Source organism: Podarcis pityusensis, assembly GCF_964106645.2.
Source record: "Podarcis pityusensis genome assembly, chromosome: 3".
NCBI classification, from domain to species: Eukaryota; Metazoa; Chordata; class Lepidosauria; order Squamata; family Lacertidae; genus Podarcis; species Podarcis pityusensis.
In genome coordinates this window covers 118,591,496-118,619,271 of record NC_138026.1, presented here as the reverse complement: position 1 = coordinate 118,619,271, position 27,776 = coordinate 118,591,496, and the positions used below count along the sequence as shown (strand labels likewise).

The 27,776-nt window shown below is 46.2% G+C and overlaps 1 protein-coding gene across 3 annotated transcripts in view; it reads left to right on the top strand.

Annotated features, from left to right (window-relative positions):
• Positions 1-27,776, top strand: part of MSRA (methionine sulfoxide reductase A) — a 221,730-nt gene that overhangs the window by 115,853 nt on the left and 78,101 nt on the right. For all 3 annotated transcript variants that reach the window (XM_081001184.1, XM_081001185.1, XM_081001186.1), the window contains 2 exons: positions 14,145-14,249; positions 26,627-26,733. In XM_081001184.1, the coding sequence (XP_080857310.1) occupies positions 14,145-14,249; positions 26,627-26,733 (212 nt within the window). The remainder of the gene's footprint in view (positions 1-14,144; positions 14,250-26,626; positions 26,734-27,776) is intronic.

The window sequence follows — 27,776 nt, the reverse complement described above, 5'->3', positions numbered from 1 at the left end:
GCCTTCTTTATGGTCCAGCTCTCACTTCCATACATCACTATATGAGTGAAATAGGAAATACCAAAAATGCATTATATTTGGGGAAACATGTATATTAGTCAAAACTGCAAACCAAAAATATGTTTATTAGTAGGAATTAAACTAATATGTTGACAAGTATTCATGAGGACTTTTTTCTAAAAGGTGGCTTTTGTTTGTTTGTTTGCAAATTGCTTTGGAAATATGGAGAACTGAATTTAAGATTGGAAAAATGAGAAACAGAGAGAAGCGAATTTGACAAATTCGTATATCCCTGCTTGTTGTGGTAGAGCAGAATGTCAGAGCTTTTGAAAATGTCCCCTGTGGAACAGTACCTACCCTATGATAACTTTAACTCTGTGGAGATTATTTAACAAAAATGTGTGCGTTGAACAGCTGTACAGCCAGATCAGGTGGTTACGCAGTGAGGTGCATCGTGTTAGAAGATACCCAGTGGTATCTTGTTCAAGCAATTTAAGGGGGGGGGGATGATTGTGGGCAGGACAAGGTCTTGATAGATCTCTGTAAACACACAGGCTTTCTTTTGCATATTTAATCCTTCACCAAGAAGCACGACTGCAACACAGGGAAATAAGGTGAGGTGACAGATTCTCTCCCCTTGACGCAGCTGCCACAGGCTGTGATTGCAGCCTCCATTAAGCCGAATCAGAGAGCTATTTTCAGTGATTTTAAACTGACAATCTGATGGGAAATTTACAAACAGTGGTTAGGTGGCATACAAATAGCTCTTTCCCAAGACTGCGTGCTTCCGATCTCCCTTGTTTGGAATATCCACTGCAAGAGCTTCCTTCATGTAATCTTCTAAGAGTGGCTATGCTTTCCAAGTGTGAAATGAATGTAGGCTGAACAGGCAATTAGCTTCCGGAAAACAGCTTTTCAACAACAGCATGATAAACTTTTATCCTCCACTGGTCCACGGCTCCCTGGGAGCAAGCTGGGTGGTGCAGTGGGGGGGAAGCAGCAGGGTCAGGCAGTGGACACATCGCTGCAGGGGCAGACAGCTGTTAGCCTGTGGACCATATCCTGCGCTGATCAGGCATGGTCCAGCTCCTCTCCACTTCAGATCAGACTGGTCAGTTGCTGGCCTGGGTGGTGCCACTCCTTGAGTAACCTATAGGATGTGACTGACACTCGGAAATGAAAGCAGAGTTCTTTCCCAGTGTCAGGGGTGCTTCCCAGCTAAAGGAATGCACATAGCAGATACCGTATTTTTCGCTATATAAGACGCACCAGACCACAAGACGCACCTTGTTTTTGGAGGAGGAAAACAAGAAAAAAAATATTCTGAATCTCAGAAGCCAGAACAGCAAGAGGGATCGCTGCGCAGTGAAAGCAGCAATCCCTCTTGCTGTTCTGGCTTCTGGGATAGCTGCGCAGCCTGCATTTGCTCCGTAAGACGCACACATACATTTCCCCTTACTTTTTAGGATGGAAAAAGTGAGTCTTATAGAGCAAAAAATACGGTAGTTAACTCTTTGTCGTCAAAGATAACACAGTTACTTCTGCAGCTCTGGATATCTTTGCACTTCTTTGGCGATCCCTCGTAGCCAAGTAAGATTGTCTTCCATAAACACGGTTTTAACACTGAGCCCATAAGTGACTGTGGAGGCCAATTCTGGATCCACGCATCCTTCCACAGTGGGGACATAGGTTTCCTGGGTAAAGTGTTCAAGCAGGTGGTTGCTGGCCAATTCCACTCGCACTTGGATTAAACTAGTTATTTGGATTCATTTAAGTGGGATTTCAGGCCTGGTTTTGAAACGGAAACTTTCATCCTTACTCCACGGCATGACCCTTGCTAAGAGAAAGACCAGTGCTTTTTTCTGGGGGTACACAGGGGTACGCATAAACATTTTGTGAATCTTTGTACTTTTGTCCATTTACTGTATTTATTTTCCCTGATTTGAACTATAAAATGGTGATTTTCTTGAGTCAAAATGAGAGTACCCCTAAACATTGTTTTTTTAGGGGGAAAAAGCACTGTCTTGAACTAATGTGGGTCAGGCGGACCGGAGTGAGGTGCCGCTTCTGCATAAATTGTCGGTGCTGTTTTATATCAACGGAGCTTCAGCATACTTGGGCTTTAACCCACATCTACACTTAGTATCAAGCTGCCTTGGGACACATGGCAACCCTCAGCCGCTTGCCGTAGAGCTTGATTGCACAAAGGCCTTGTTACATAGAAGCAAGGATAATAGGCCCTAGAACAGCATGTCGGTTCTAGCTGCAAGCTTCCTTCTTAAGAACATTTATTGTTGAAAAGCTGGCCTCATACGGCTGAGCTGAACATGGCGAGCAGAAGCAGAAAGCCGTTTGACACTGAGATTTTCTGACCTGAGATCAATCCATCAAGGTTCTGCGGCTCTGTTTCAGAGTTTAAGCTTCAGCACAGAAGGTTCCTGAAATTTTGCTGCCTCAGACTGCGGGGCTGCTCGACTGACTGAGGAGAACTTTCTGTTTTTAACGTGAGATAAATCAGAGTGAAATGAACATGCTTTAAGAGCAAAATGGGAAAATACATTCCGGAATCAGGAAGTTTTCATCTTCAGCAGTGACCCTTTCTTTATTAAGTTGCACAACAAAACTATTATAACATGAACGACCTGTCTTTCTTCTGTCATGTTGAAAAGCAGAAATGTTCCCTACTGGAAGCCTTATCTCAGGGGGAAAATATTTGAGTTTTATTCAGATTTATTACCTTACACCTGCTGATTTTGTTTCTGCTGTGTATTTAGAGGGGTGGAAGATGCACATTTGTTAGAAAGGCACTTTGAAACAGACTTAGTGTGTCTTTCCCCACCTTGCGATTGATGTCTCCCAGAATTCTCTATAAAGTTTTTGGCTCACGTTGCTTCCAAATGTGGAATCACAGACTTGTGGGCCTGGCAATGGGTCCCAGTCCATGTCCACCCACAGGCAACGGCATAGGCCCTGCCAGCGGAAAGGGGGCTCCAACCTGGTCACAACAACAACAACAACAACAATTTATTATTTATACCCCGCCCATCTGGCTGAGTTTCCCCAATCACTCTGGGCAGCTCCCAATCAAGTATTAAAAACAGTACAGCATTAAATATTAAAACCTTCCCTACACAGGGCTGCCTTCAGATGTCTTTTAAAGATAGGAAAGCTGCTTATTTCCTTCACATCTGAAAGGAGGGCGTTCCACAGGGCGGGTGCCACCACCGAGAAAGCCCTCTGTCTGGTTCCCTGTAACCTCACTTCTCGCAATGAGAGAACTGCCAGAAGGCCCTCAGCGCTGGATCTCAGTGTCCGGGCTGAATGATGGGGGTGGAGATGCTCCTTCAGGTCTACTGGACCGAGGCCGTTTAAGGCTTTAAAGGTCAGCACCAACACTTTGAATTGTGCTCGGAAACGTACTGGGAGCCAATGCAGATCTCTCAGGATTGGTGTTATGTGGTCCCGGCGGCCACTCCCAGTCACCAGTCTAGCTGCCGCATTCTGGATTAATTGCAGTTTTCTGGTCACCTTCAAAGGGAGCCCCACGTAGAGCGCATTGCAGTAGTCCAAGCGGGAGATAACTAGAGCATGCACCACTCTGGAAACTATTTGTTTCTCTCATCTGCCACTGCTGTTGTTGTTGGCATCCGTCTGTCTCGAGAGAAAAGCGCCTCCAGGGGTGAAGTTAAACTGCTGCATTAGCAGCACTGAAGGCAGTGTGTATGGAGGTCCTGGGCCGCCCAGATGACAAAACCCCCTTCTTGGCCTTGCTGACGTGGTCCAAAGGAAAGGGAAGCAAGACGTTGGGTACCAGCTTGGCTGCAGGAGTTGCCAGAAGGAGGCGTGCAAGGTGTAAGGCAAGGCTCAAAAGTTCAGTGCCATCATGAAGATGGGGTAGGAGAAGAACTGGGGGAAGGCATCCTCACATGCAGGGCCGTCTTAACCACGGTGCCGTGGTGCAAAGATCCCTCCAGCGCCCCACTCCCCGTTTCCCAGAGTTGTCAACTTTTCCCCAAGCCTCTGCAGGGATCACTCTTCTCCTGCAGAGGCTTGGAAGAAAGCTGCATGTCCACCAGCCATATAGTTGGTGGGGTGCAGCTTCCATCCTAAAGCTCTGCAGGGATCGCTCTGAAGTGAAGGACATGAGGCAGGAGTTGATAATGCAGGTGAGCTGCGCACAGGTGAGCTGCAAGCAAGCTGCCGGCCAGCTCTGTGGAGCCTCCTTTTATTGACACAAATATGCAAACCCAGGAAGATACATTTTGGGCTGTGACCTTTACACATCTTCCAGTCCCGAGATCGTGGGGTGGTACAAAGCTATTTTGGCACCTGTTTCCACTGCGTCATTTCCCCCTTGCACAGTGTATGACGAAGGAGACAAAAGGTCTCAGAGACAAAGGTTACAGACAGGGCACCGCAGACTACCGAGACTGCAAAAGATTAGACAGAGGACATGATGTTCAGATAGCTGTGGGTTTGTCTTTGAGGGGGAGTGTGCCCCACACCCCAAGGTCACGCATGCAGGCAGACAGAGGCTGCCTGTGGGTGGGGAGTGTGCTCCGGACCCAGCGATCATCCCTACATCACTCCCCTTCCGTGGAGGCTTGGGCCGCCAGCCGTTTGGTTGACTGAGCGCAGCTGGCAGGCGTGCAGGAGGAAAGGGGGAGGCCGTCAGCAAAGCTGCGTAGCTCCCCCACTCGCTGGGGTGCCCCTGAGAGGCTGGCGCCCTGGGGCAACGCTCCACTAAGCCCAATGCGAAAGATGGCTCTGCTCACATGCTTTTATACCAAGCGGGTGCCTTCTCTGCCTATGCAGAGTTAGGTGGGCGGGGGGGGGGGAAGCACCATGTAGCTTCCCAGCCCACTCCAACTTGTGGAGCGTGGGTCTTCCTTCTTACCCCTCAGCACACCTCAGGAGGTGATGGTGGCTGCTCTGGATTCAGAAACCACAATGATAAGAGACCAGACCAAGAAGCTATAAAACGAGATCCTTGGATTCTCTCATCTACTCACATTTGGCATCCTGGCATGTTGCTTACTGGGTGCACACCCACCCACCCATAGAATCATAAAATTGTAAAGTTGGAAGAGACACCAGGGGTCATCTAGTCCAACTCCCTGCAATACAAGAATCACAGTTAAAGTATCCATGACAGGCGGCCAACCAACGTCTGCTTTAAAACCTCCAAGAAAGGAGAGACCACCATCTTCCGAGGGAGTCTGTTCCACTGTCAAACCGCTCTTACATACACTGCAAATTTAGTGTGTCTAACAGAAGAAAGTACCGTATTTTTCGCTCTATAAGACACACCTTTTCCTCTCCAAAAATTAAGGGGAAATGTGTGTGCGTCTTATGGAGCGAATGCAGGCTCCATGGCTTCAGCGAAAGCAACGCAAAGCCTCCGAAATGCAGCGTTGCTTTAGCTGAAGCCAGGCGAGCAAGACTCTCCTGGCTTCGCTTCGCTGGAGAGGTGCTGCACAGAGAGGGAGAGATCCCCCCCCCCTTGTTCTCCCCCTCTAAAACTAGGTGCATCCTATGGTCCTATAGAGTGAAAAATACGGTACTTAATTAGTAAAGGAACATGCACACATGCAATGTACAAAAATATTTGCACTGTCCCACAAATCAAAGTATGTTGCACACATTTTTACTACTGTGTCCTACTACATTTAATCCTAATTTCTTATATCTTTCTTAACAGGAAGCAGTCCTCCTCCCCATCATTCCACTTTGGTTCTTTCATCTCTCCCCATCCCCAATTGCAACTAGCAATAAAAGGACAGAAATGAGTGCTGAATTTGGAGGTTTGAGATTTGACGGCACAGTTAAAAGCTCCTCTGCCTTTTCTCCTGTTATTCTCCAGTGGTTTTAATATATCTCCATGTCCTTTCTACTTCTCCCTCCCCATTATTCCTGTTGTGCGATGAACAGATGTTTCCACTGTGCTTTCCCCCCAAAGACTCCCAAGATTTATTTTTGTTGTGTCATTCTAATAGCCCCTATAGGTCCTCAGTAGACCTTCATCTCTGTTTCGCAGAGCAATTTCACCGAAGTCAGAGTAGTAATTATCCAGATTTACATTCACGTATAAGTAAGATACAAACATTGACTAACATATAGTAAAAAAAACCCCACCAAATTCCTCATGCATAATGTGGACTGTAATGAACAGCAGAACATCATGGTGCTAGTGTCTAGATGTTTATGTGTTGTATTGTTAATAATAATAATAATAATAATTTATTATTTATACCCCGCCCATCTGGCTGGGTTTCCCCAGCCACTCTGGGCGGCTTCCAAAAGAATATTAAAATACAATGATACATCAAACATTAAAAGCTTCCCTAAACAGGGCTGCCTTCAGATGTCTTCTAAAAGTCTGGTAGTTGTTGTTCTCTTTGACATCTGGTGAGAGGGCGTTCCACAGGGAGGGCGCCACTACCGAGAAGGCCCTCTGCCTGGTTCCCTGTAACTTGGCTTCTCGTAGTGAGGGAACTGCCAGAAGGCCCTCGGTGCTGGACCTCAGTGTCCGGGTAGAACGATGGAGGTGGAGACGCTCCTTCAGGTATACTGGACCGAGGCCGTTTAGGGCTTTAAAGGTCAGCACCAACACTTTGAATTGTGCTCGGAAACGTACTGGGAGCCAATGTAGGTCTTTCAAGACCGGTGTTATATGGTCTCGGCGGCCGTTCCCAGTCACCAGTCTGGCTGCTGCATTCTGGATTAGTTGTAGTTTCCGGGTCACCTTCAAAGGTAGCCCCACGTAGAGCGCATTGCAGTAGTCCAAGCGGGAGATAACCAGAGCATGCACCACTCTGGCAAGGCAGTCCGCGGGCAGATAGGGTCTCAGCCTACGTACCAGATGGAGCTGGTACACAGCTGCCCTGGACACGGATTTAACCTGTGCCTCCATGGACAGCTGTGAGTCCAAAATGACTCCCAGGCTGCGCACCTGGTCCTTCAGGGGCACGGTTACCCCATTCAGGACCAGGGAATCCCCCACACCTGCCCGCCTCCTGTCCCCCAGAAACAGTACTTCTGTCTTGTCAGGATTCAATCTCAATCTGTTTGCCGCCATCCATCCTCCAACCGCCTCCAGACACTCACACAGGACCGTCACCGCCTTCACTGGTTCTGATTTGAAAGAGAAGTAGAGTTGGGTATCATCCGCATACTGATGAACACCCAGCCCAAACCCCCCTGTTGTGTTGTGTGTGTAGAAACCTATTTTGCAGGAGAGACCAGGGCTTTTTTTCTGCTGGAATACAGTAGTACCTCGGGTTACATACGCTTCAGGTTACATACGCTTCAGGTTACACACTCCGCTAACCTAGAAATAGTGCTTCAAGTTAAGAACTTTGCTTCAGGATAAGAACAGAAATCGGGCTCTGGTGGCGCGGCAGCAGCAGGAGGCCCCATTAGCTAAAGTGGTGCTTCAGGTTAAGAACAGTTTCAGGTTAAGTACGGACCTCTGGAACGAATTAAGTAATTAACCTGAGGTACCACTGTATGCAGTTCCAGTACCTCTCAGATGGGCGCCATTGCAGACGGCTGCCTGACGATGACAGTGCTGCTTCATCATGTAGAGAAGCAATGGTCAAGGCTTGCCCCTCCGAGGGTGCCTGTGCCGTGCAGGCCAAGCTGACGCTGGGGCGCAAGCTTGGAGACCAGAAGGTGAAGGGGGCAGTGGCAGGCCTCTGTCATGGTCGTGCACAATGGAGGGGATCGGTTCAGTATACCTGAAGGAGCGTCTCCATCCCTATCGTTCTGCCCACACACTGAGGTCCAGCTCTGCGGGTCTTCTGGCGGTTCCCTCTCCGCAAAAAGCCAAGTTATAGGCACAGAGCCTTCTCGGTAGTGGCTCCTGCCCTGTGGAACGCCCTCTCACCAGATGGCAAAGAGAAAAACAACTACCAGACTTTTAGAAGACATCTGAAGGCAGCCCTGTTTAGGGAAGCTTTTAATGTTTAATAGACTATTGTATTTTAATATTCTGTTGGAAGCCGCCCAGAGTGGCTGGGGAAACCCAGCCAGATGAGCGGGGTATAAATAATAAATTATTATTATTATTATTATTATTATTATTATTATTATTATCTGCGCTGCAGGGCAATGCCCACTAAGTATCGCTGTTTGAGAGGCTTCGCAGCATGAGTCGGTATAAAAGGGCAGGGTTTTTATGTTGCAGCCCAAAAGAGTACAGTTGTACCTCTGGTTACAGATGCTTCAGGTTACAGAATCCGCTAACCCAGAAATAGTACCTTGGGTTAAGAACTTTGCTTCAGGATGAGAACAGAAATCATGGCGCAGTGGCAGCGGGAGGCCTCATTAGCTAAAGTGGTACCTCGGGTTAAGAACAGTTTCAGGTTAAGAACGGACCTCCAGAACGAATTAAGTTCTTAACTTGAGGTACCACTGTACATGGTGTCTTGCTCCCCATTTATGAGTGAAGGCGCTGAGAGAGGGAAACAATCTGAATCTCCCTATAAGATGGTGTGGCCCGGCGTCTTGTCACGTGATTTTGGTTTCAAGATGGTGGCGCCGGGGTCTGGGTTGGCGACTGAGGTGGTGAGTTGCGGCACTTTTTTGTAGGGGAAAATAACACTCGTAGAGACCATAGCTCTATGGTAGAGGACCTACTTTGCATGCAGAACTTTCTGCCCCCATGGCTCCAGTTAAAAGGGTCAGGTGACGTGACCTGCCAAGACAGTGTAGTGCTACTGTCAGTCAGTACAGGGTTGGATGGACAAATAATCTGGTATACAGCTGCTTCCTGAATTCTGGTGCTGGAGGAGACTTTTGAGAGTCCCATGGACTGCAAGAAGATCCAACCTATCCATTCTGAAGGAAATCAGCCCTGAGTGCTCACTGGAAGGACAGATCGTGAAGCTAAGGCTCCAAGACTTTGGCCACCTCATGAGAAGAGAAGACTCCCTGGAAAAGACCCTGATGTTGGGAAAGATGGAGGGCACAAGTAGAAGGGGACGGCAGAGAATGAGATGGTTGGACAGTGTTCTCGAAGCTACCAGCATGAGTTTGACCACACTGCGTGAGGCAGTGGAAGACAGGAGTGCCTGGCGTGCTCTGGTCCAGGGGGTCACGGAGAGTCGGACACGACTAAACGACTAAACAACAACAACAACAGCTGCTTCCTGTGTTGATGGATGTCCAAGTTTGATTCGGACAGGTCAGGTCTGCCCTCAAAGTTTAGAAATTTTGAAGGTCTAGCATTGTCCATTAGTATGTATTTGAGTACACAACAATATCTGCAATTTTATTGCTGCTCTTATCCTGGGAAGGGAAGTTACTGTCATGGCTCCTCCTAGGGTGATTCTGAAAATATTATGGCCATTGTGCTAGCATAGTTTATCGTTATTAGGTTTTGCAGGAGCCCTTTCCCCGCTTCTTGCCATATAGTACTCCTGGAAGTCATGCCTATGTCCCAAAAATATTAGAGGAGATGCAAATCATCGTTTAATTGTGTTCATAAACCTTGGCCATCTTTATTTATTGGTTGTGCTTCTGTAGGCAGCATTTAATAAAAACCCTTTTGGTTGTTCCGTAACAAGCGTTCTCTCATTTATCTGGACTTCTAGGATATGTCTGTAACCTACTGTTTCTAACAGTACGCTCTGTGATTCCTTTAGAAGTCCAGGTCTGCTTTATTTCACTGGGGAAACCCAGCCAGATGGGCAGGATATAAATATTATTATTATTATTATTATTATTATTATTATTATTATTGAAATCTAAAGGATGCTGCCTCTGGAAAGGATCCTTTACCCCTTTGTTTTTATCTAGGAATAGTATCTCTTTACCCCTGTTTCCTCTGGTATGCTTGAAACTGGTATGCTGGAAGCCAGTGTGGTGTAGTGGTTAAGAGCGGTGGACTCGTAATCTGGTGAACTGGGTTCGCTTCCCTGCTCCTCCACATGCAGCTGCTGGGTGACCTTGGGCTAGTCACACTTCTTTGAAGTCTCTCAGCCCCACTCACCTCACAGAGTGTTTCTTGTGGGGGAAGAAGGGAAAGGAGGTTGTTAGCTGCTTTGAGACTCCTTAGGGTAGTGATAAAGCGGATATCAAATCCAAACTCTTCAAATCCAAACTACTGCTGTGTTTTCCAAGGGTAGTTTTAATGCGAAACTACCATAGGTAAGGGATGCGGGTGGCACCGCGGTTTAAAGCACAGAGCCTAGGACTTGCCAATCAGAAGAACGGCAGTTTGAATCCCCTCGACAGGGTGAGCTCCCGTTGCTCGGTCCCTGCTCCTTCCAACGTAGCAGTTCGAAAGCACGTCAAAGTGCAAGTAGATAAATATGTACCGCTCCGGCGGGAAGGTAAACGGCGTTTCCGTGTGCTGCTCTGGTTCGCCAGAAGCGGCTTAGTCATGCTGGCCACATGACCCGGAAGCTGTACGCCTGCTCCCTCGGCCAATAAAGCGAGATGAGCACCGCAACCCCAGAGTCGGCCACGACTGGACCTAATGGTCAGGACCTTTACCTACCATAGGCTAAGGGTGAAAGTGCTTCTGGTTGTGGTAAACCAAGTAGTCAATGTTTCATTTTGTGTAGGGGTAATGTTGGTTTCTTGTATTTTACCTATGAGTATTGTGCTGCTGTTCTATGTTTTATTGGAATGCTTTGTAGAATACAGTGGTACCTCTGGTTGCGAACGGGAGCCGTTCTAGATGCCCGTTCGCAACCTGAAAGGAATGCAACCCGTGTCTGCCCGTGTGCGGGTCATGATTCACCACTTCTGCGCATGCGCGTGATGTAATTTTGCGTGTCTGTGCATGCGCAAGTGGCAAAACCCAGAAGTAACTCTTCCGGTACTTCCGGGTCGCCGTGGGACATAACCTGAAAACGCTCAACCTGAAGCAAACGTAACATGAGATATGACAGTACTGTTATTTGTTTGCCTCACCGTATATTATTGTTCTCTGCCTTATGAGAAATTATCTCATGTATAAATGGTATAAATTTATTGAATATATATAAAATAAATAAGCAAACTCCTGTTCTAAGGTTTAGATGCTTTTGTTGAGATTCCTGCATTGCAATGGGTTGGACTAGATGACCGTTGGGATACCTTCCAACTCTACGATTCTCTGATTCTGTGGTCTTCTGGACTGAAGTTATTTGAAATTTCATTCACAGAATGCTGAGTATCAGCATTCTTGGCAACAAAAGAGCGGTTCATATCCTGGGTTTGAACTTAACCATAAAACAGATATAATCCCCAATTAATAATTTGAGAGTTATTGAGATAACCAAATCCACTGGGTAGATTATGCAGTAATTCCATTACAGGAATAATTTGTAATTAATCATGCCTTTCCCCCCTTGCACTGTACATAGTTTTAATTGAGAACTGCTATTACCAGGCGTAAAATGGTAACTGCTTGGTTCACATGGAAACGACTAGCAGCCCAGGGTTAGAACTGACATACCAGAACCCATGCGTTTATGCAAGTGTGTGCATGAAATAATATTGCTGTTCCTCTATGCATTGTATTAGCACAGTTGTTTAGATCTGGGGTCCCAAAAGCCCGAGCCACTGCCATTTTTATCTCTCTTTACATCCCTGTTTCCCTTCTCAGTCTTTTCTGCAGCCCAATAAAGTAGCTGATGTCAGGTGACATAGAGAGAGTGAGAAACCCTATGGAGCTGGTCTTCCAGCACAGCTAATATAACGGCCCTACCAGTGTTAGAAATTGAGATATGAGAGCCAGGAATTAAATGGCACCTTAAACCTAGGTCGGGGTGCCGCAATGGAGCATCTAGGCACACTTTTTAAATAACAAGAATACAAAGCTGAAAATGAATGTACTGCAGCTAAAATATTATGCTCATTTTTCACATGGTCTAGTCCTCCCCCCCATATTCTTATGATAATATGATAATATTTTTCTCCAGTCTTCAGAGAGTGGCTGGAAGTGGGGAGGCAGGAAAAGGTCCTCCTTTTTCTTCCAGCAGTAGCAGGTTTAATCTGAAATCTTAGGCTCAGTACAGTGCCCAGAGCTCAGAAACTGCTTGCATTATTGAAATTCCCTGTCACAAAACACGCCTAGAACAATGGGAATTTTGAACGCTGGGCCCTACCACTGAGCTCTTTGTCTGCTGCAGCCTTTATGAATTTATTGCCACTTGGGTGCTAGTCATAGAATCATAGAATCATAGAATCATAGAGTTGGAAGAGACCACAAGGGCCATCGAGTCCAACCCCCTGCCAAGCAGGAAACACCATCAGAGCACTCCTGACATATGGTTGTCAAGCCTCTGCTTAAAGACCTCCAAAGAAGGAGACTCCACCACACTCGTTGGCAGCAAATTCCACTGTCGAACAGCTCTTACTGTCAGGAAGTTCTTCCTAATGTTTAGGTGGAATCTTCTTTCTTGTAGTTTGGATCCATTGCTCCGTGTCCGCTTCTCTGGAGCAGCAGAAAACAACCTTTCTCCCTCCTCTGTGTGACATCCTTTTATATATTTGAACATGGCTATCATATCACCCCTTAACCTCCTCTTCTCCAGGCTAAACATGCCCAGCTCCCTTAGCCGTTCCTCATAAGGCATAGTCAGGCTGCATTGAATGTTCCTGAATTTTGACATTCATGTTAAAAGAATTACTGTATTTTTCTGTGTATAAGCCTAGGCCCCCCCCTAAAAATAATGTCAAAAATTTAGGGACGTCTTATACATGGGGGGCGTCTTATGGGCGGAAAAATACGGTACTTACCTTGCCAAGCCCTTCCGCTCATTCAGTACTCTTGGGTTATCTGACTGTGGCTTCCTCTCAGCACTTCTTTGCCTGTTGCTGCCCTCATTTGCCCTCATTTGCCCTCTGGCTGTGAATTCGTTTGCAGGCATCATTGGTGCCATAATTTAACGACACACGCTGTAGGGTATCATTACATCAGAGCAATGCAATGTCATGAATGAAATTGCATGCGTTGCCAGAGCCAACTTCTGGTTAACAGCAGTGGGAGCAAAGAAGTTGAGGACAGTGAGAGCAAGTAAGGAAATGGAAATTGGCAACAGCCATGGAGAAAAAAGAGTGTCAAAGCAGCACAACTTTTGTTTGCAACGGATATCAAACCCACCTCCTGAAAATGGGAGGTAACTTTTCACACAAATGAAAGAGAGCATGAAACTTGATAAGCTACTTGTAGTGATCAGGTGGGATTGCAAATATAGAGTAAGCCATCTGTGTCAGCAATGAAAGCATTGTGTTGACTGGGTTTAAACTATTTTGATAGGATTCTTGGTCAATCCACACCTCTGCATCCCTGTTCCATTTCTCTTTCTTCACAAGTCACGTACCCACTTAGACAGGCAGGTGTCCTGAGTCATCAAAGACAGTGGGCAGTTTCTTTGCTGTAGCTTTTCTGATATGTTAATCTTAGGGCCAGGAAACAGGTTTCACATAAAGGTGATCATGATCGCTGTCCTCCTGGCCATCCTTCTTATCATGTGTATTGTTTATGACCTCCGGGGTTCTTGAATGCACTCTTTTGTAGTTTTCATTCATTTACCCCAAAAGTATGCATGCTTAACTAGTGTTTGTAGTTTAACTTTGTCCCCACGTGGGGTTTGTTGAAATGCTCAGAAGAAATCTGATTAGTTCTTCTGAACACTTTGTAAAAAGCTCTTTTGTGAATAAAACGACCTGGGCCAGGGGCTGGAGAGAGAGATTATTATACGCACCCTTCCCAGAGTCTTGCTGATTCAAGCCTCTGGGTGTATTCTTATTAATCAGAGTTCAATCCTTTACTTTGAGAACGCCTCACTACTTCAGCCTAGCCTTCCTCACGCCATGAACTGTGGAACAAAACAGAGGTTCTGGCTTAGTTTTCTTTGTGGTCCAACATCATGGCAGCTACAGCGAAACGTGCGCCAGCTGGCCTTTCTGGGATCGCCTTGCAAGACCTCTGCTTAAGGAATCCATCGCAATGCACTGCAAATGCTCCTCTCAAACCACCTGAAAAAGTGATGTGGTAAAATTGCGAGCAAATTAGAAACCCCTATCCTATCCACATATTTATATTGCCATTTTAATTTGTTGGCGAGGCAGATGCCCATTCTTTTGCGGTGGCCTTTTGTGATTAATACTTTGGCTTCTTCTTCTTCTTTTTCTTTTCGTTGAAGGGAGGACTGGCCATACCGAAGCTGTGCGAGTGGTATTCCAGCCAGAAACCATCAGCTTTGAGAAACTGCTCAAGGTCTTCTGGGAGAATCATGACCCGACACAAGGTAGAGTGATGAGCGAGCCAGTATTTAATTATCTTACTAATTACAGCTGGGATAATTAGTGTTCGAGCTGCTAGGAAGAGATGAACCTTGAAATCACACCGCAGCTTGAGAATATGATTGCCGGCATTTATTGATGGGGTGGGGAAGAATGAGGAGCAGGAAGCGCGCAAGGCAGCCTCCACCCCCCCAAACCCCCCACAGATGCCTGCCTGTGAAAATTCCCACAGAGAGAGAGGAGAGAACAGAACAGAGAACAAGACAATAGACATTCCTTTCACCTTTGATTATTACAGTTTCTTCCTTAATGCGATCTTTTGTCTTTCAAATTAAAGGCCTCTTCGCAGTTGATGATTTCACTCAGGCACAGAGCTTTATCCTCTGTGAATTTGGTGCGTTTTTTTTCATCTTTCCAGAATTACAGGTATCTCTTACGATTAGAGAAAAATGAGCGAGAGGTTGCGGGGCTTGCTGATCGTAGACCATTAGCCCCAGTGCGTTAGACAATTGTCTTAGCCAGGTACTCTGGTTTGATAGCTCCTCCCTGGGAAGTATCTGCAGGCTGAAAGCAGTACAGTGGTACCTCTGGTTGCGAACGGGATCTGTTCCGGAGCTGAAACCCAGAAGTAACCTGTTCCGTTACTTTCGGGTTGCTGCAGGATGCAACTTGGAAATGCACAACCTAAAGCAAACGTAACATGAGGTATGACTGTATAGTCATACCTCTGGTTGAAGTAGCTTTGGGATAAGTATTTTCGGGTTGTGCGCTGTGGCGACCCGGAAGTAACGGAGCACGTTACTTCTGGGGTTCGCCGCTCGCGCACCCGCAGACAGTCAAAATGACGTCACACACAGGCGTGGAAGCGGCGAATCGCGACACGTGCAGACGCATGGACGCGGGCTGTATTTGCTTCTGGATGCGAACGGGGCTCCGGAATAGATCCTGTTCGCATTCAGAGGTACCACTGTACATGCCTGGAGAAAGAGAAATAAGGAAATGGGACAGTTTCAGCCTAGGGATTGCTGACTGATAACTTGCTCTAAAATGCTGCTCCCAACATGAGTCCCTCTATTCCAGATTTGTGACCTTGGAGGTGACTGTACCTCACAAAAGCAAAAGGAGAGATGGGTGGATCCTTGGTGTCTTACACCCATTCAACCCCCCCCATAAGAGCTCTGTGACACCCGCTTTTTATACAGACTCTTGCCGGATTAGAGCAAAGTTTCACCTAGATTGGTGTCCTGTTTCTGACTGTCTTCACCAATTTCTGGCATTCAGAGGAGGCAGATGTTATACTTCCGTTTGCACCTCACTGAGAGCAGAGGGGCCTGAGAGCCAGAGGCATAGCGCGGGAATGCCGTGGCCCTGAGTGCAATCTTGAGAGGGGGCACAAGCACAGCAGGCTCCTCCATCGGAGCCTGGCTTTGTGCCAGAAGGAGATGCACCTTGGCTGAGGCACTTGTGCCTGGCGCAGCTTCGCCCCCAGCTCAGGCATGACCTGGGGTAGGAGAGCAGGCAAGTGGGCAGCAGTGCTGCCACCCACCCTCCTCGGCCATGGCACACCTCGCACCCGGGGGCAGCAGCTCTTACGACCCAGCAGCTCTCCTTGGACGCGGCGAGGTGTGCCGGGCCACAGCAACTCCTCCCGCCTCCGCTGGCGGGTTAGGCAACGGAAAGCAGTAGAAGAGTGGGCAGCAGCCTCCCCGCCCCTCTCCTACTCTGAACTGTGGCGCATGAAAGGGCGCCCTCCGTGCCCCACCCCCCTCGGGGACACCCTGGCCAGCGTGGGCATAGGCTCCACCACTGCTGAGAGCAGCTCCTTCTTGCCGTTCCTTCCGCCCAAAAGCATTCAGAATCCAGCTGCAGGGAAGGTGAGATAGGTGGGGTGGAGCAGCCTTCTACACCTTACTCAAAATAATGAAATACTGTGAAAATCCCTGAAACGAGAAGTAATTGACTAGAAATATTATCTTGTGGAAATCAACTACAGTGGTACCTTGGGTTAAGTACTTAATTTGTTCCGGAGGTCTGTTCTTAACCTGAAACTGTTCTTAACCTGAAGCAACACTTTAGCTAATGGGGCCTCATGCTGCCGCCGTGCCGCCGGAGCACGATTTCTGTTTTTATCCTGAAGCAAAGTTCTTAACCTGAAGCACTATTTCTGGGTTAGCAGAGTCTGTAACCTGAACCGTATGTTCCCAGAAGCGTATGTAACCCAAGGTACCACTGTACTGTATTTTTCGCTCTATAAGACGGACTTTCCCCCTCCTAAAATGTAAGGGGAAATGTGTGTGAGTCTTATGGAGTGAATGCAGGCTGCGTAGCTATCGCTGAAGCCAGGAGTGCGAGAGGGATCGGTATGCACCGATTGCACCGATCCCTCTCGCGCTCCTGGCTTCAGCGATAGCTGCGCAGCCTGCATTCACTCCATAAGAGAGGGAAAGTTGCGCAGTGTCCCTTCATGAAAGCAGCAGGAGAAACGGAGCCCCTTCTGTTTCTCCTCCCGCTTTGCTGGAGAGGCGCTGCGCACAGAGGGAGAGAATATATTTTTTTCTTCTTCTCCTCCTCTAAAACTAGGTGTGTCTTATGGTCGTGTGCGTCTTATAGAGCGAAAAATATGGTAAATATTAATAATCAAAAAGCTTAAGGAAAAAAATTAGGAAAACCTAAAATAAAACAAAGCCTTAATGGGATGCCAGCTACAAAGCTCGTTTCACTGAACTATTCAGTTTCCTCAGAAGGAAATAGAAAAATCATAAACTTAAATGACCAAAATTCAAACAAGGGTAGAACCCCAAAAATTCTAATGTATTATAATCGTAGCTCGATCTAGGTAAAGCAAAGCACAGTAATAAAGAATTGAAGACTCAAAAGTACAGTTTCTAATACTGAATTTACAAAATAGGTTTGAAAACCTAAATAGCAAGTTTTAAACAAAGCCAAACTTGAAGAAGGCAAAGCACAATAATAAGGGGTTGAAGACTCAACTGTGAAAATTCTAGCGCTGCTTTTACAAAAAGGTTTAACAACCTAAATGGCACAAATTCAAAGAAAGGAATACAAGATAAAGCTATTTTAGATTTTGAACAAACTCAAGAACAGGGCTGAAACGCTCCCATGGTCTAGATGTTACTGCTGATGTTAAAGACTGAAGCACCTTGCTGGCTGGGACTGTTGGAAGATGCAGTCGAAAACATTTGGAAGGTAGCAGGTTGGGGGGAAAGTTAGAGGGTGTCTCCTCCCTTCAGCAAGACCCAGTTGAGTCTTTTCAGGAGGATGATCCAAGATTTCCCACTTCCCTCCATTTGCCCTTTGCCCAGCCCTTTCCCTTCCCTCTGGTTGGCTAGTGGAGGAGCTCAGCTGCAGTGAGCATGCTGGGCATTGTATGCCATTTTGGTGAGCCTCCAACCACATTTTTCTTCCAGCATGGGATGCAACTCTGACTCCTGTTACCTATGCTGTCTCCGTGGGGTTTCATGTCCTCCTCCACCATGGATGTGGCTTGGGAGGGAGGCAGTGGTGGGATATGTGACTCATAGCTCATTGACAGCTTTCAAAAGGACCTTATGAATCCTGTAATCAGACCTCAGCAGCAACTGAATATTAAACCATGCTGCACAGCAAGCCAAGCTTGTGAAACCAGTTTATTGCTCTGGTTGCTACCTCTGAGTCACCTGATGAGGTGGAGGACTCAGGGAATCCCCTTTTCTTTTTCTCAAGAGACCAGCCTGCTCCATTCTCTCAGTTTGTATCAGATTTTCATTACTGCATCCCATTTCACCTAAAGGGCCTGTTCGTTTGTCACCGAGCGGGGAAGCCTGAGCCTTTTGTAGATGCACAAGGAATCTATCATCTGCAAATAATTAAAATTAGTCACTAGAAATTACATTGTTTTTTCTAATGAACAGATGTGTCTTCTTAGAGGAGTGGAAGAACAGCTGTACCCATATAGAATGTGAAAGGAGGCCTAAGCTACCATTATGCATTCTGCTATGAGCCTGCTATTTCATTTTGGCATGTTAAAAATGAGGAGGGAGTCAACCAGCTACAAATCCACATAACAGTAACACCGTCTAACCCACATTTTATCAGCTTCTCCCACTAGAATATTACGGGAACTTTGTTCAGGCAGGCTTAAAATGGTGATTGCATTACAAAGACATGCTTGAGTCTAGCTTAAGGTGGTGTGAGCAATGGAGCAGAGATGCACATTGTCCTCAGATTTCTGGTTTGGGGATGAGACAAAGAGAGGCAAAAGAGAGTGTGCCCAGGCAGGTGAGACTATATATGGCAACACCCCTGGCAGAGCACAGTGAGAGTGTCTCACAGAGTTTTCTCTAGCAAACTTACAGGAAAACTCTTTGGGCTTCAACTCCCGTCACGAGCCTATCTTAGCAAACAATGAACCATTGGTTTGACTGCCCTTTGAATATCCCACACTTCGGGCTCCTGAACTGGCAAGTACAAGCAGGGGTCAGCAAACTTTTTCAGCAGGGGTCTGGTCCATTGTCCCTCAGACCTTGTGGGGGGCCAGACTATATTTGGGGGGGAATGAACAAATTATTAAAAGGTAAAGGGACCCCTGACCATTAGGTCCAGCCGTGACCGACTCTGGGGTTGCGGCGCTCATCTCGCTTTATTGGCCAAGGGAGCCGGCGTACGGCTTCCGGGTCATGTGGCCAGCAGGACTAAGCTGCTTCTGGCGAACCAGAGCAGCGCATGGAAACACCGTTTACCTTCCCACCGGAGTGGTACCTATTTATCTACTTGCACTTTGATGAGCTTTCGAACTGCTAGGTTGGCAGGAGCTGGGACCGAGCAACGGGAACTCACCCCGTCGCGGGGATTCGAACCGCCAACCTTCTGATGGCAAGTCCTAGGCACTGTGGTTTAACCCACAGCGCCACCCGCGTCCCATGAATGAATTCTTATGCCCCACCAATAACCCAGAGATGCATTTTAAATAAAAGCACACATTCCACTCATGTAAAAACACCAGGCAGGCCCAACAAATAACCCAGAGATGCATTTTTTAAAAAAGGATACATTCTACTCATGTAAAAACACGCTGATTCCCGGACCGCTTGCGGCCAGATTTAGAAGGCGATTGGGCCGGATCTTAGTTTGCCTACCCGTGGTACAAAGCATACGGGGCTGTTATTGCCTCTTCACCTCTGCTCTACCTCCAGCTGATGCCTTTGTGAAACCTGAAATGGGCAGTTAAGTTTGGTAAAGCAGAGGCCCTGATTTCCTTGTGGCCTACAGCTTCACCAAGGACAGTTGCAGCCGGGAACTTAGCTGCCGAGTTCCTCCTCTGGGTGTAGAGCTTCTCCCCTTGCCAAACAAGTGGGACGGCCTCAGTGCCAGCTCATTAACATGCCGTGACCTTCTCTTCAAAAATTTCCCTTTCCCATTGGCGACTCTCGAGCTCTTTTCGCAGGAATCGTTACAGTGAGTGATGAGATGAAGCCAGGGCGACACGGTACAAATGACTTCTGCTAAATAATCATATGATGAGTTGCAGGAAGGGAGTTTTATTAGTCTTAACTCAGCAGGTATTGATTGTGGGGAGAGGAAAATCGCAGATCGATATATCAGAAGACAAGTGACAGCTGCAGAAAACTCTGTAAATCAAAGATACATTTTTACAACCAAAGTAAGAGCTATGAGCTGCCCTTTACAGTTTCACTGCACCACGCCAGAGAACGTTTCAGAGCATAGCAATTTGTCTCCATTACCACTTGGATCCTTTGAGAATGGAGGGGAACGGAAAATGGTTCCATTAGGTTCTTGCCTTTCATGAGAGGGGGAGATTAGGAGTGCCATGTGTGTGGCTCTCAAAATGCCATTGCAATCCAAGTTTACACTAGAACTGAATTAAACCTGGTGATTCCACTTTGAAAAGTAGCATGGTCAAAGGCCTGGATTATTCATCCAGTTGCTAATCCCACTGCAAGGATTAATTTTGGCTTGATTTGTAGCTTATCAACACCCGGTGAGTTTTTTGTGACTACAAAATGCTTCTTAGATATGGTAGGCTTTGTTGGATGCATCCCAGGCCACCTTTGCTTCCTGGCTCAATGACACTGTTGCATTACATTGGAACAGGAGGCTTAGGCAGCTGTGTATCATATTATGGTCTGCATTCTGGTGTGCTCTTCATCCAGTTTGAAGCACGGCATAATCTCAATTCCAGTGCCATATTTCAGCTACTGTGGAGCGTTTCTATAACATACTGCTCACCTTTCCTGTTGAATGCCTTTTCCACATCATAGCTTCTCTTTCAGCTAATCACAACTTCCGACAGTTTTAGCTGAACAGTTTTTCTTTCACTTTCAGTTAATTTCACCTGCATGATGCACAGCTGAGAATTAGCGCATCAGGTTTAGCAACTAACATGCACATGCACATTGAAGACCACTATAATCTTCATCAGAGCAAAACTCATGTAAGCAAAAACCTTGCTTTGCTCTGTGGCTCTTCCATCCTAACTCTTGCACAGAGGCAAGTGTGGTTGTGTCTGTGTGTGCCTTTCCCTGCCACCCTGCCCAGCCTTCTGGTGGAAAAACTGACAGACACCCTTTTTCTCATGACCCTTGTTACCTCTAGCTCAAGGTATGGTTTGCTCTTTAAAAAATCTTTAGAACTTACCTAACGGAGAGCTCACAGCAACTTGGGAATACAGGAAGCATACTGAATCAGACCATTTGATCCATCTAACTCTTTGTCTTGCCTGGAGTATTGATGGCAGTGGCTCTCTAAGGTTTCAGAAGGGACCTTCTTAGTCCTACCAGGAGATGATGAGGACTGAACCTGAGATATTCTGCAGCTTAAGCAAATGCACCAGCCCCGAGCAGTGGCCTTTTTCTGTGTAACTGGCATGACCCGGGTCTAAGTCAATCAGTTCTAAATTCTGTTGGTTCTGGTGAGAAAATTAAACCCATGCTTAAAATCAGTAGAACAAGTAAATCCTTAGTGTTGGCTGGGTGAGGTGGTCCTTGTTTCAGAGATGCCCATGGTTCAAACTATTTTGCATTTCTTGAGGGTCAGCATGGCAACAAGTTTCCATAGCAGACTAGGCTCCATTAGTATAAAGGTAAAGGGACCCCTGACCATTAGGTCCAGTTGTGGCCGACTCTGGGGTTGCGGTGCTCATCTCGCTTTATTGGCCGAGTATATATACAGTGGTACCTCGGGTTACATACGCTTCAGGTTACATATGCTTCAGGTTACATACTCCGCTAACCCAGAAATAGTGCTTCAGGTTAAGAACTTTGCTTCAGGATGAGAACAGAAATCGTGCCCCGGCGGCGCAGCGGCAGCGGGAGGCCCCATGAGCTAAAGTGGTGCTTCAGGTTAAGAACAGTTTCAGGTTAAGTACGGACCTCCGGAATGAATTAAATACTTAACCCGAGGTACCACTGTACCATTAATTCATATTCAGCCAATTGTAGGGCAGCTTCATGGTGGCTTCTCATAGACTGTCCGCAACTCTAAAGTGCTAGTACAGGCATAGGCAAACTTGGCCCTCTAGATGTTTTGGGACTACAACTCCCATCATCGCTGACCACTGGTCCTGTTAGCTAGGGATGATGGGAGTTGTAGTCCCAAAACATCTGAAGGGCCAAGTTTGCCTATGCCTGTGCTAGTACTTACTAGAAAAGCTTTAAATTGCCAGGTTTTTGCACGCAGTTTCGGGAGCAAGTCTTTACAGACCCAGCCACCTCTCAAGATCAACACAGTGGGTCCAGCTTGTGATTTCTTTCGTATGTAGAATGAGGTCAGTGGGGAAGTGGAGCAGGGCTTTTCCATCAGATGCACCACCCTTCTGGGCTCAGATATACCGTATTTTTCGTTCCATAAGACGCACCCGACCATAAGACGCACCTAATTTTTAGAGGAGGAAAACAAGGGGGGAAATTCTGAACGAAACAGCGTATGTATGATTTTTGTGGTTCATGCTGTGGCCACAGACATGTGATTTGACGGTGAGTTTGGGGTAGCCCAATGCAAAAATCCTGAGAATCCATGTGGATCCGTGCTTTGTAACCACGTTTTTGCGTCATTGCGGTCCCACGCAACAGTGGATGCGTGATGTTTTTGGTGCAGGATGTAGCCATGGACATGCTATGTGATCTGTTGGTGAATTTGGGGTGACCCAATGTAAAAATCCTGAGGATCCATGGGCTTTTACCTCCCCACTCCCGGGCAGCCTCCTTTATCACTAGTGTCCCTTATCTCCCTCCCCGATTTCTTACCGATCAGCTGCTTCCTTTCAACACTCCTTTCCCTCGTTTGCATTAGTGTCTTTTCCTTAGCTGGAGCAGTTTTTTGCTCCTCCTTTTCTTCTAATTTTTCTCCTTATTGCTTTAGTCTTCCTGTCTCCTCTCCTTGCAAGCTCGTTCTTTACCTCCTCCCTCCCAGGCAGCCTCCTTTATCTCTAGCGTCCCTTATCTTGCTCCCGATCGCATGCTGATCAGTGGCTTTGTTTCAGCAACCACTTCCCTCTTTCAAAAAAAAGAGCATGATCTGCGTTTCGCCCCTGAGCAATTCAGCTCCAGGGACCACGCATTTGCTACATAAGACGCACAGCCATTTCCCCTTACTTTTTAGGAAGAAAAAGGTGCGTCTTATGGAGCGAAAAATATGGTATGTGGGGATGGTTAAGTGACACCTGACTTTTGATTTATATTAGAAGCAGATACAACTTTTCTATGTAGGTGAAGATTTGGTTCTGAAGTTTCAGTAGTGATATGCAGCATTTGAAATGCGCCTAGTGCATTTTGCAACAGGCCATCAGTCACTTGCGACCAAGTGAAGATGCCCAGGCGCCAGGATGGTGCCTGACGTCTCCACCACCTGGAGGTGCCTGCCTGGGGATCCTTGGATCTGGACTGTTTTCACACACCAGCAACACATCCTGCACAATTCTATCCGTGATATTTTATCTGCACAATCGGAACGAATTTCAGGAACCCAAAAGTTTATTGAAAAATGTGACTTTCAGACCGCCTGGCCAAAAATGGTAAATAGACCTTCCGTTTTGGCGACTGTGATACAAATCTAAGGTTGCTCCAGATTTGCTGATTAAGGCATCACTGGGGGGAGTTAAGGCTTCCAGGTGGAATTTTAAGGTGACACATCTCACACAGGCAGCGTAGTGCTTGCCTGGGTAGACATTCTTCTTGACAAAGAAAGGATTATCAGGATCGGTCATTGTACACTATTGTTTTCTAAATTGAATTTCTTGCCTCATTTGTTGCTTATTGAGATTTCCACAAGCAATAGTTGCCAGGGGGAGTTGATAGTAAGCACCAGTGCTGCTTTGAAGAAGAAGAAAAGTTTTTTTTTTAAAGGCCACATTGATTGCAGGCAGAGATGAAACAGCGTACAGGGGGGAGGTTCAAAAAGTATCTGCATGGTGCTTAGAGAATAACTTGCACCTAAATATTAGTAAGACAAAGGAGATGGTGTTGGACTTCCGGAGGAAGAGAGGGGAACCGTCCTGTTGTATATCGGGGGGCTGTGTGGAGAGAGTCTCCTCCTTTAAATTCCTAGGAGTTTACCTTAGAAAAATCAACATAACTCAGGTGGTCAGAAAGGCCCAACAGTGACTACATTTCCTCAGGGTTTTGCGAAAGAATAATGTTAAACAACAACTGAGGAACTCCTTTTACCGGTCCACAATAGAAAGTGTCCTTTCATGTTGTATCACAGTGTGGTATGCTGGCCTGACAGCCACGGGCAGATAGTCTCTACGAAGGGTGGTGAATACAGCACATGATATCATGGGCTGTCCCTTGAATCCGCTGGATGTCATCGCAAGGGCTCGATGCCTTAGGAGAGCGAGAAAAATTCTCAGGGATGACTCAGACCCCGGCCAGCACCTCTTTAATCTTCTACCCTCGGGCAGGAGATATAGAAGTATAATCAGCCATACCAACAGGCTAAAAAATAGCTTCTTTTTTTTTTATATATAATATTTATTGGAGTTTACAATAAGAATAAATGTAACAGGCAATATAACAAATATCTTAACATACTTTCACATTTTTTTGGACTCCCTCACATCTCCCGCTCCCACTTTCATCGTTTTAACTTTTTACCAGCAATTTGTTATCTTATTTGCATTCTTATATCCCTTCTATATATTCGTAATCTTATAATTCTCAAAAAGAGTTATATTTTCTCAATCTCACTTATTTTCTTAAATCATCTAAGTTAGTGGTGCTCAATTTATTTATGATCTAGCATCCTGCTTAGCATTCACTCAAATTGCAATGTTTTTGTAAATAGTTCTTAAATTTCTTCCAATCCTCCTCCATCTTCTCTTCTCCCAGGTCACGAATTCTGCCGGTCATCTCAGCCAGTTCCATGTAGTCTATCAGTTGCATCTGCCATTCTTCCAGTGTGGGTAGATCTTGAGCTTTCCAGTGCTTTGCAAGTAGTATCCTTGCTGCTGTTGTTGCATACATAAAAAATGTCCGGTCCTTCTTTACCACCCCTTGGCCGACAATACCCAAAAGAAAGGCCTCTGGTTTCTTTGTGAAGGTATACTTAAATACCTTTTTCAATTCATTATAAATCATTTCCCAGAACGCCTTCACTTTAGGGCAGGTCCACCAGAGGTGGAAGAATGTTCCTTCACTCTCTTTACATTTCCAACACTTATTATCAGACAGGTGGTAAATTTTTGCAAGTTTGACTGGGGTCATATACCATCTATATATCATTTTCATAACATTTTCTTTCAAAGCATTACATGCAGTAAAGTTCAACCCAGTACTCCACAACCTTTCCCAGTCCTCAAACATGATATTATAGCCAATGTCCTGTGCCCACCTTATCATAGCCGATTTAACCATTTCATCTTGTGTATTCCATTTTAACAGCAAGTTATACATCCTTGAAAGTACCTTAGTCTTTGGTTCTAACAATTCTGTTTCTAGTTTCGATTTCTCCACCTGGAACCCTAGTTTCTTGTCATTTTTAAAAACTTCTTTAATCTGAGCGTAGTGTAACCAGTCCAGGCTAAAAAATAGCTTCTATCCGTGTGCTCTTAGGCTGTTGAACGAAAAATAACATAGCAAAATTGACTTGCAAGGTGGAGTGTTTGATAAGAGATTGAGTGTTTGGGTGGGGAGGGAGGCTCGTTTAATTTCATTGTACACAGGTTGTACAATGACAATAAAGGTATTATTATTATTATTATTATTATTATTATTATTTTCTCTTGAAAATAAATGGTGCACTTATATGAAACAGCAGCAATAAATGGGGCACTTACATGAAACGTGCATTGCCTCACAGGGTAGCAAAATCTCCCTCTTCCCCTGGCCTGCCTTTTTTGCAGTCCAGCGGGCAAACTATTCCATTTCACAAGCAAGTCCAAACTGTTTGACAACGCAGCGCAGCAGTGGCGCAGTCCCAGAGTCATTTAGCTAACCATGGGTGCAACACGCATGGGGTGGCTTGTGTACGAGAGGCAAAGACGGTCTGTCCTGTTATGCCACCTTAAGGTATGGTCTCATGCTCACTGCTTCTGCCATTATCCCTTGCCAATTGGCTCCTCCCTTACCAGAACTGTTTCCACCAACTGCCATTCTACCTGGCTGCTTCAGAGGTGCCAGAAAGGCTGTCGTCTGTTGACCTGGCCGGGGCCAACTTCAGCTTGGCTCTTGCCACCCCCAAACTTCCTTTGTCAGTGGCCACTCCACCTTGTCTGACTGTGCGCCAACTCACAGCATAATGCCATCAATTTGGTGTGTGCATCCATACTTTCACTCAAGCTTCTCACAGTGGCATGCAGCCCTCTCTTAATCTTCAACCCATTTCCCTCCAGTGACAAATGAGCCTTAGGCTTCTATTGCCGCAGAGCCAGCATAGGGACCTCCTTCTATTTAAAGCGGAGCAGGATTATAGGGGAAACTTTCCAGCTCCTATAAGGGTGCAGAACCGCCTCCTCCGATAAGCACTCCCCACTCATTAGAGAGTTTCTAAAGGCCTCTTTACAGTTGGATTCTTTGAGTGATTTTATGATACCCCCTTCTCGTTGTTGTTTTTTAAGCAGCCTCTTGATTTCAGTGAATTAAATGACAGCACATATTGCAATCACTCTCTTGATTTCTCTTAATGCCTTACAGCTGTACTTGGCTGCCAGTGATGTCACCAAGCCATAATATGCATTCACTTCTGGTTAAGCAAGAGGGAAATACTTGATAAAAATGTCAACGGTGGGCGTACAACACGCGAAGGGCTTGTTTTTCTAAACCTGTGGCAGGACAACATTAACATTAGATTGATTGGTTATATTTTCACCCTCTGGGATGTAGAACTGAGCCACCCACACCTTCCTCTTCTTCTTCTTCTTTAATCTTAGGGATGAGGCAGGGGAATGATTTCGGCACACAGTATCGGTCTGCCATCTACACGTTTTCCCCAGAACAGATGGAGGCTGCTTTGAGATCCAAAGAAGATTACCAAAAGGTAAGGCTGAGCAAAACCTAACAGTGAGGGGGACTTTCAAATCCCCCACAAGCACCCGGCCTTTGGGGAAAAAAATCCATCATCAACTTTTTAGCCATCAAGGCTGTACTTTGCTGCAAAGTTTCTCAGAGTTCTAAGTACCGGCGTGAGTTTTCCAGCCTTCCTGGAGACTAGCTCCCTGTTGGGTTTCCTGCCTGGCTATTAGTGCACTCACATGAGAGATCCTTTTGGCCTCGCTATACTTGTTTCATGGTGTCGCACCTAGCAGAAGAGAGAATTCATCACTCCGAACCGTGAACTCCATGCTGATGTTGCCATCGCTCTCTGTTGGAACATCTGGGGTTTGCATGACATTGGTTTATACCGTTGCAGCTTCTTCTTCTTCTGCATTTAAATCTGCCGGCATTATCCTTTTTTCCTTAATGCTTTTGGCAGTCATAGTCAAAAATAACTCAGCACCAGAGCAATCCTTTTCATATTCCTCCCCCGAGGGAGCCCTTTCCTTATCTGTTTGCTTGCCACTTAGTCTATGCATTTCTCGAGGAACCTATGTCAGATTCAGAGTCCCATTCAGCAGTGCCCTTGCTGTTTACACAGGGCACTGGCCAAACCTCTTGGGCTTTACCATTTGTCCATGTCAACCCAAGCCTTCATTAATGATCTTTTCCCGGAGGAACACCTGATAAGCTTCTAAGGAAGCCTAGAAAGAGTTTGAACAATGCACTAGAGAGAGATACTTCAACAGTATGCCAGTTCCCAGCTCTGTAGTCAGACATGGGCTTACATCAAGGAGGTTGTCTCCATAGTTTTTGTCTGGGGGTATCTTGGAAGGTTGCTGGGAATCACACTTGCTGGGAATCGCAGGTGGGGAGAGTGCTGTTGTGCTCAGATCCAGCCTTCGGAAATCCCATAGGCATCTGGTTGGCTGCTGCGAGAATAGGACGCTGAACCAGATGGGCCATTGGCCTGATCCTGCAGGCTCTTCTTAAGGTGTAAAGCCCTTAAGAGTGACTGACAATTGGTAAGTTGGCCACTTCCTTACA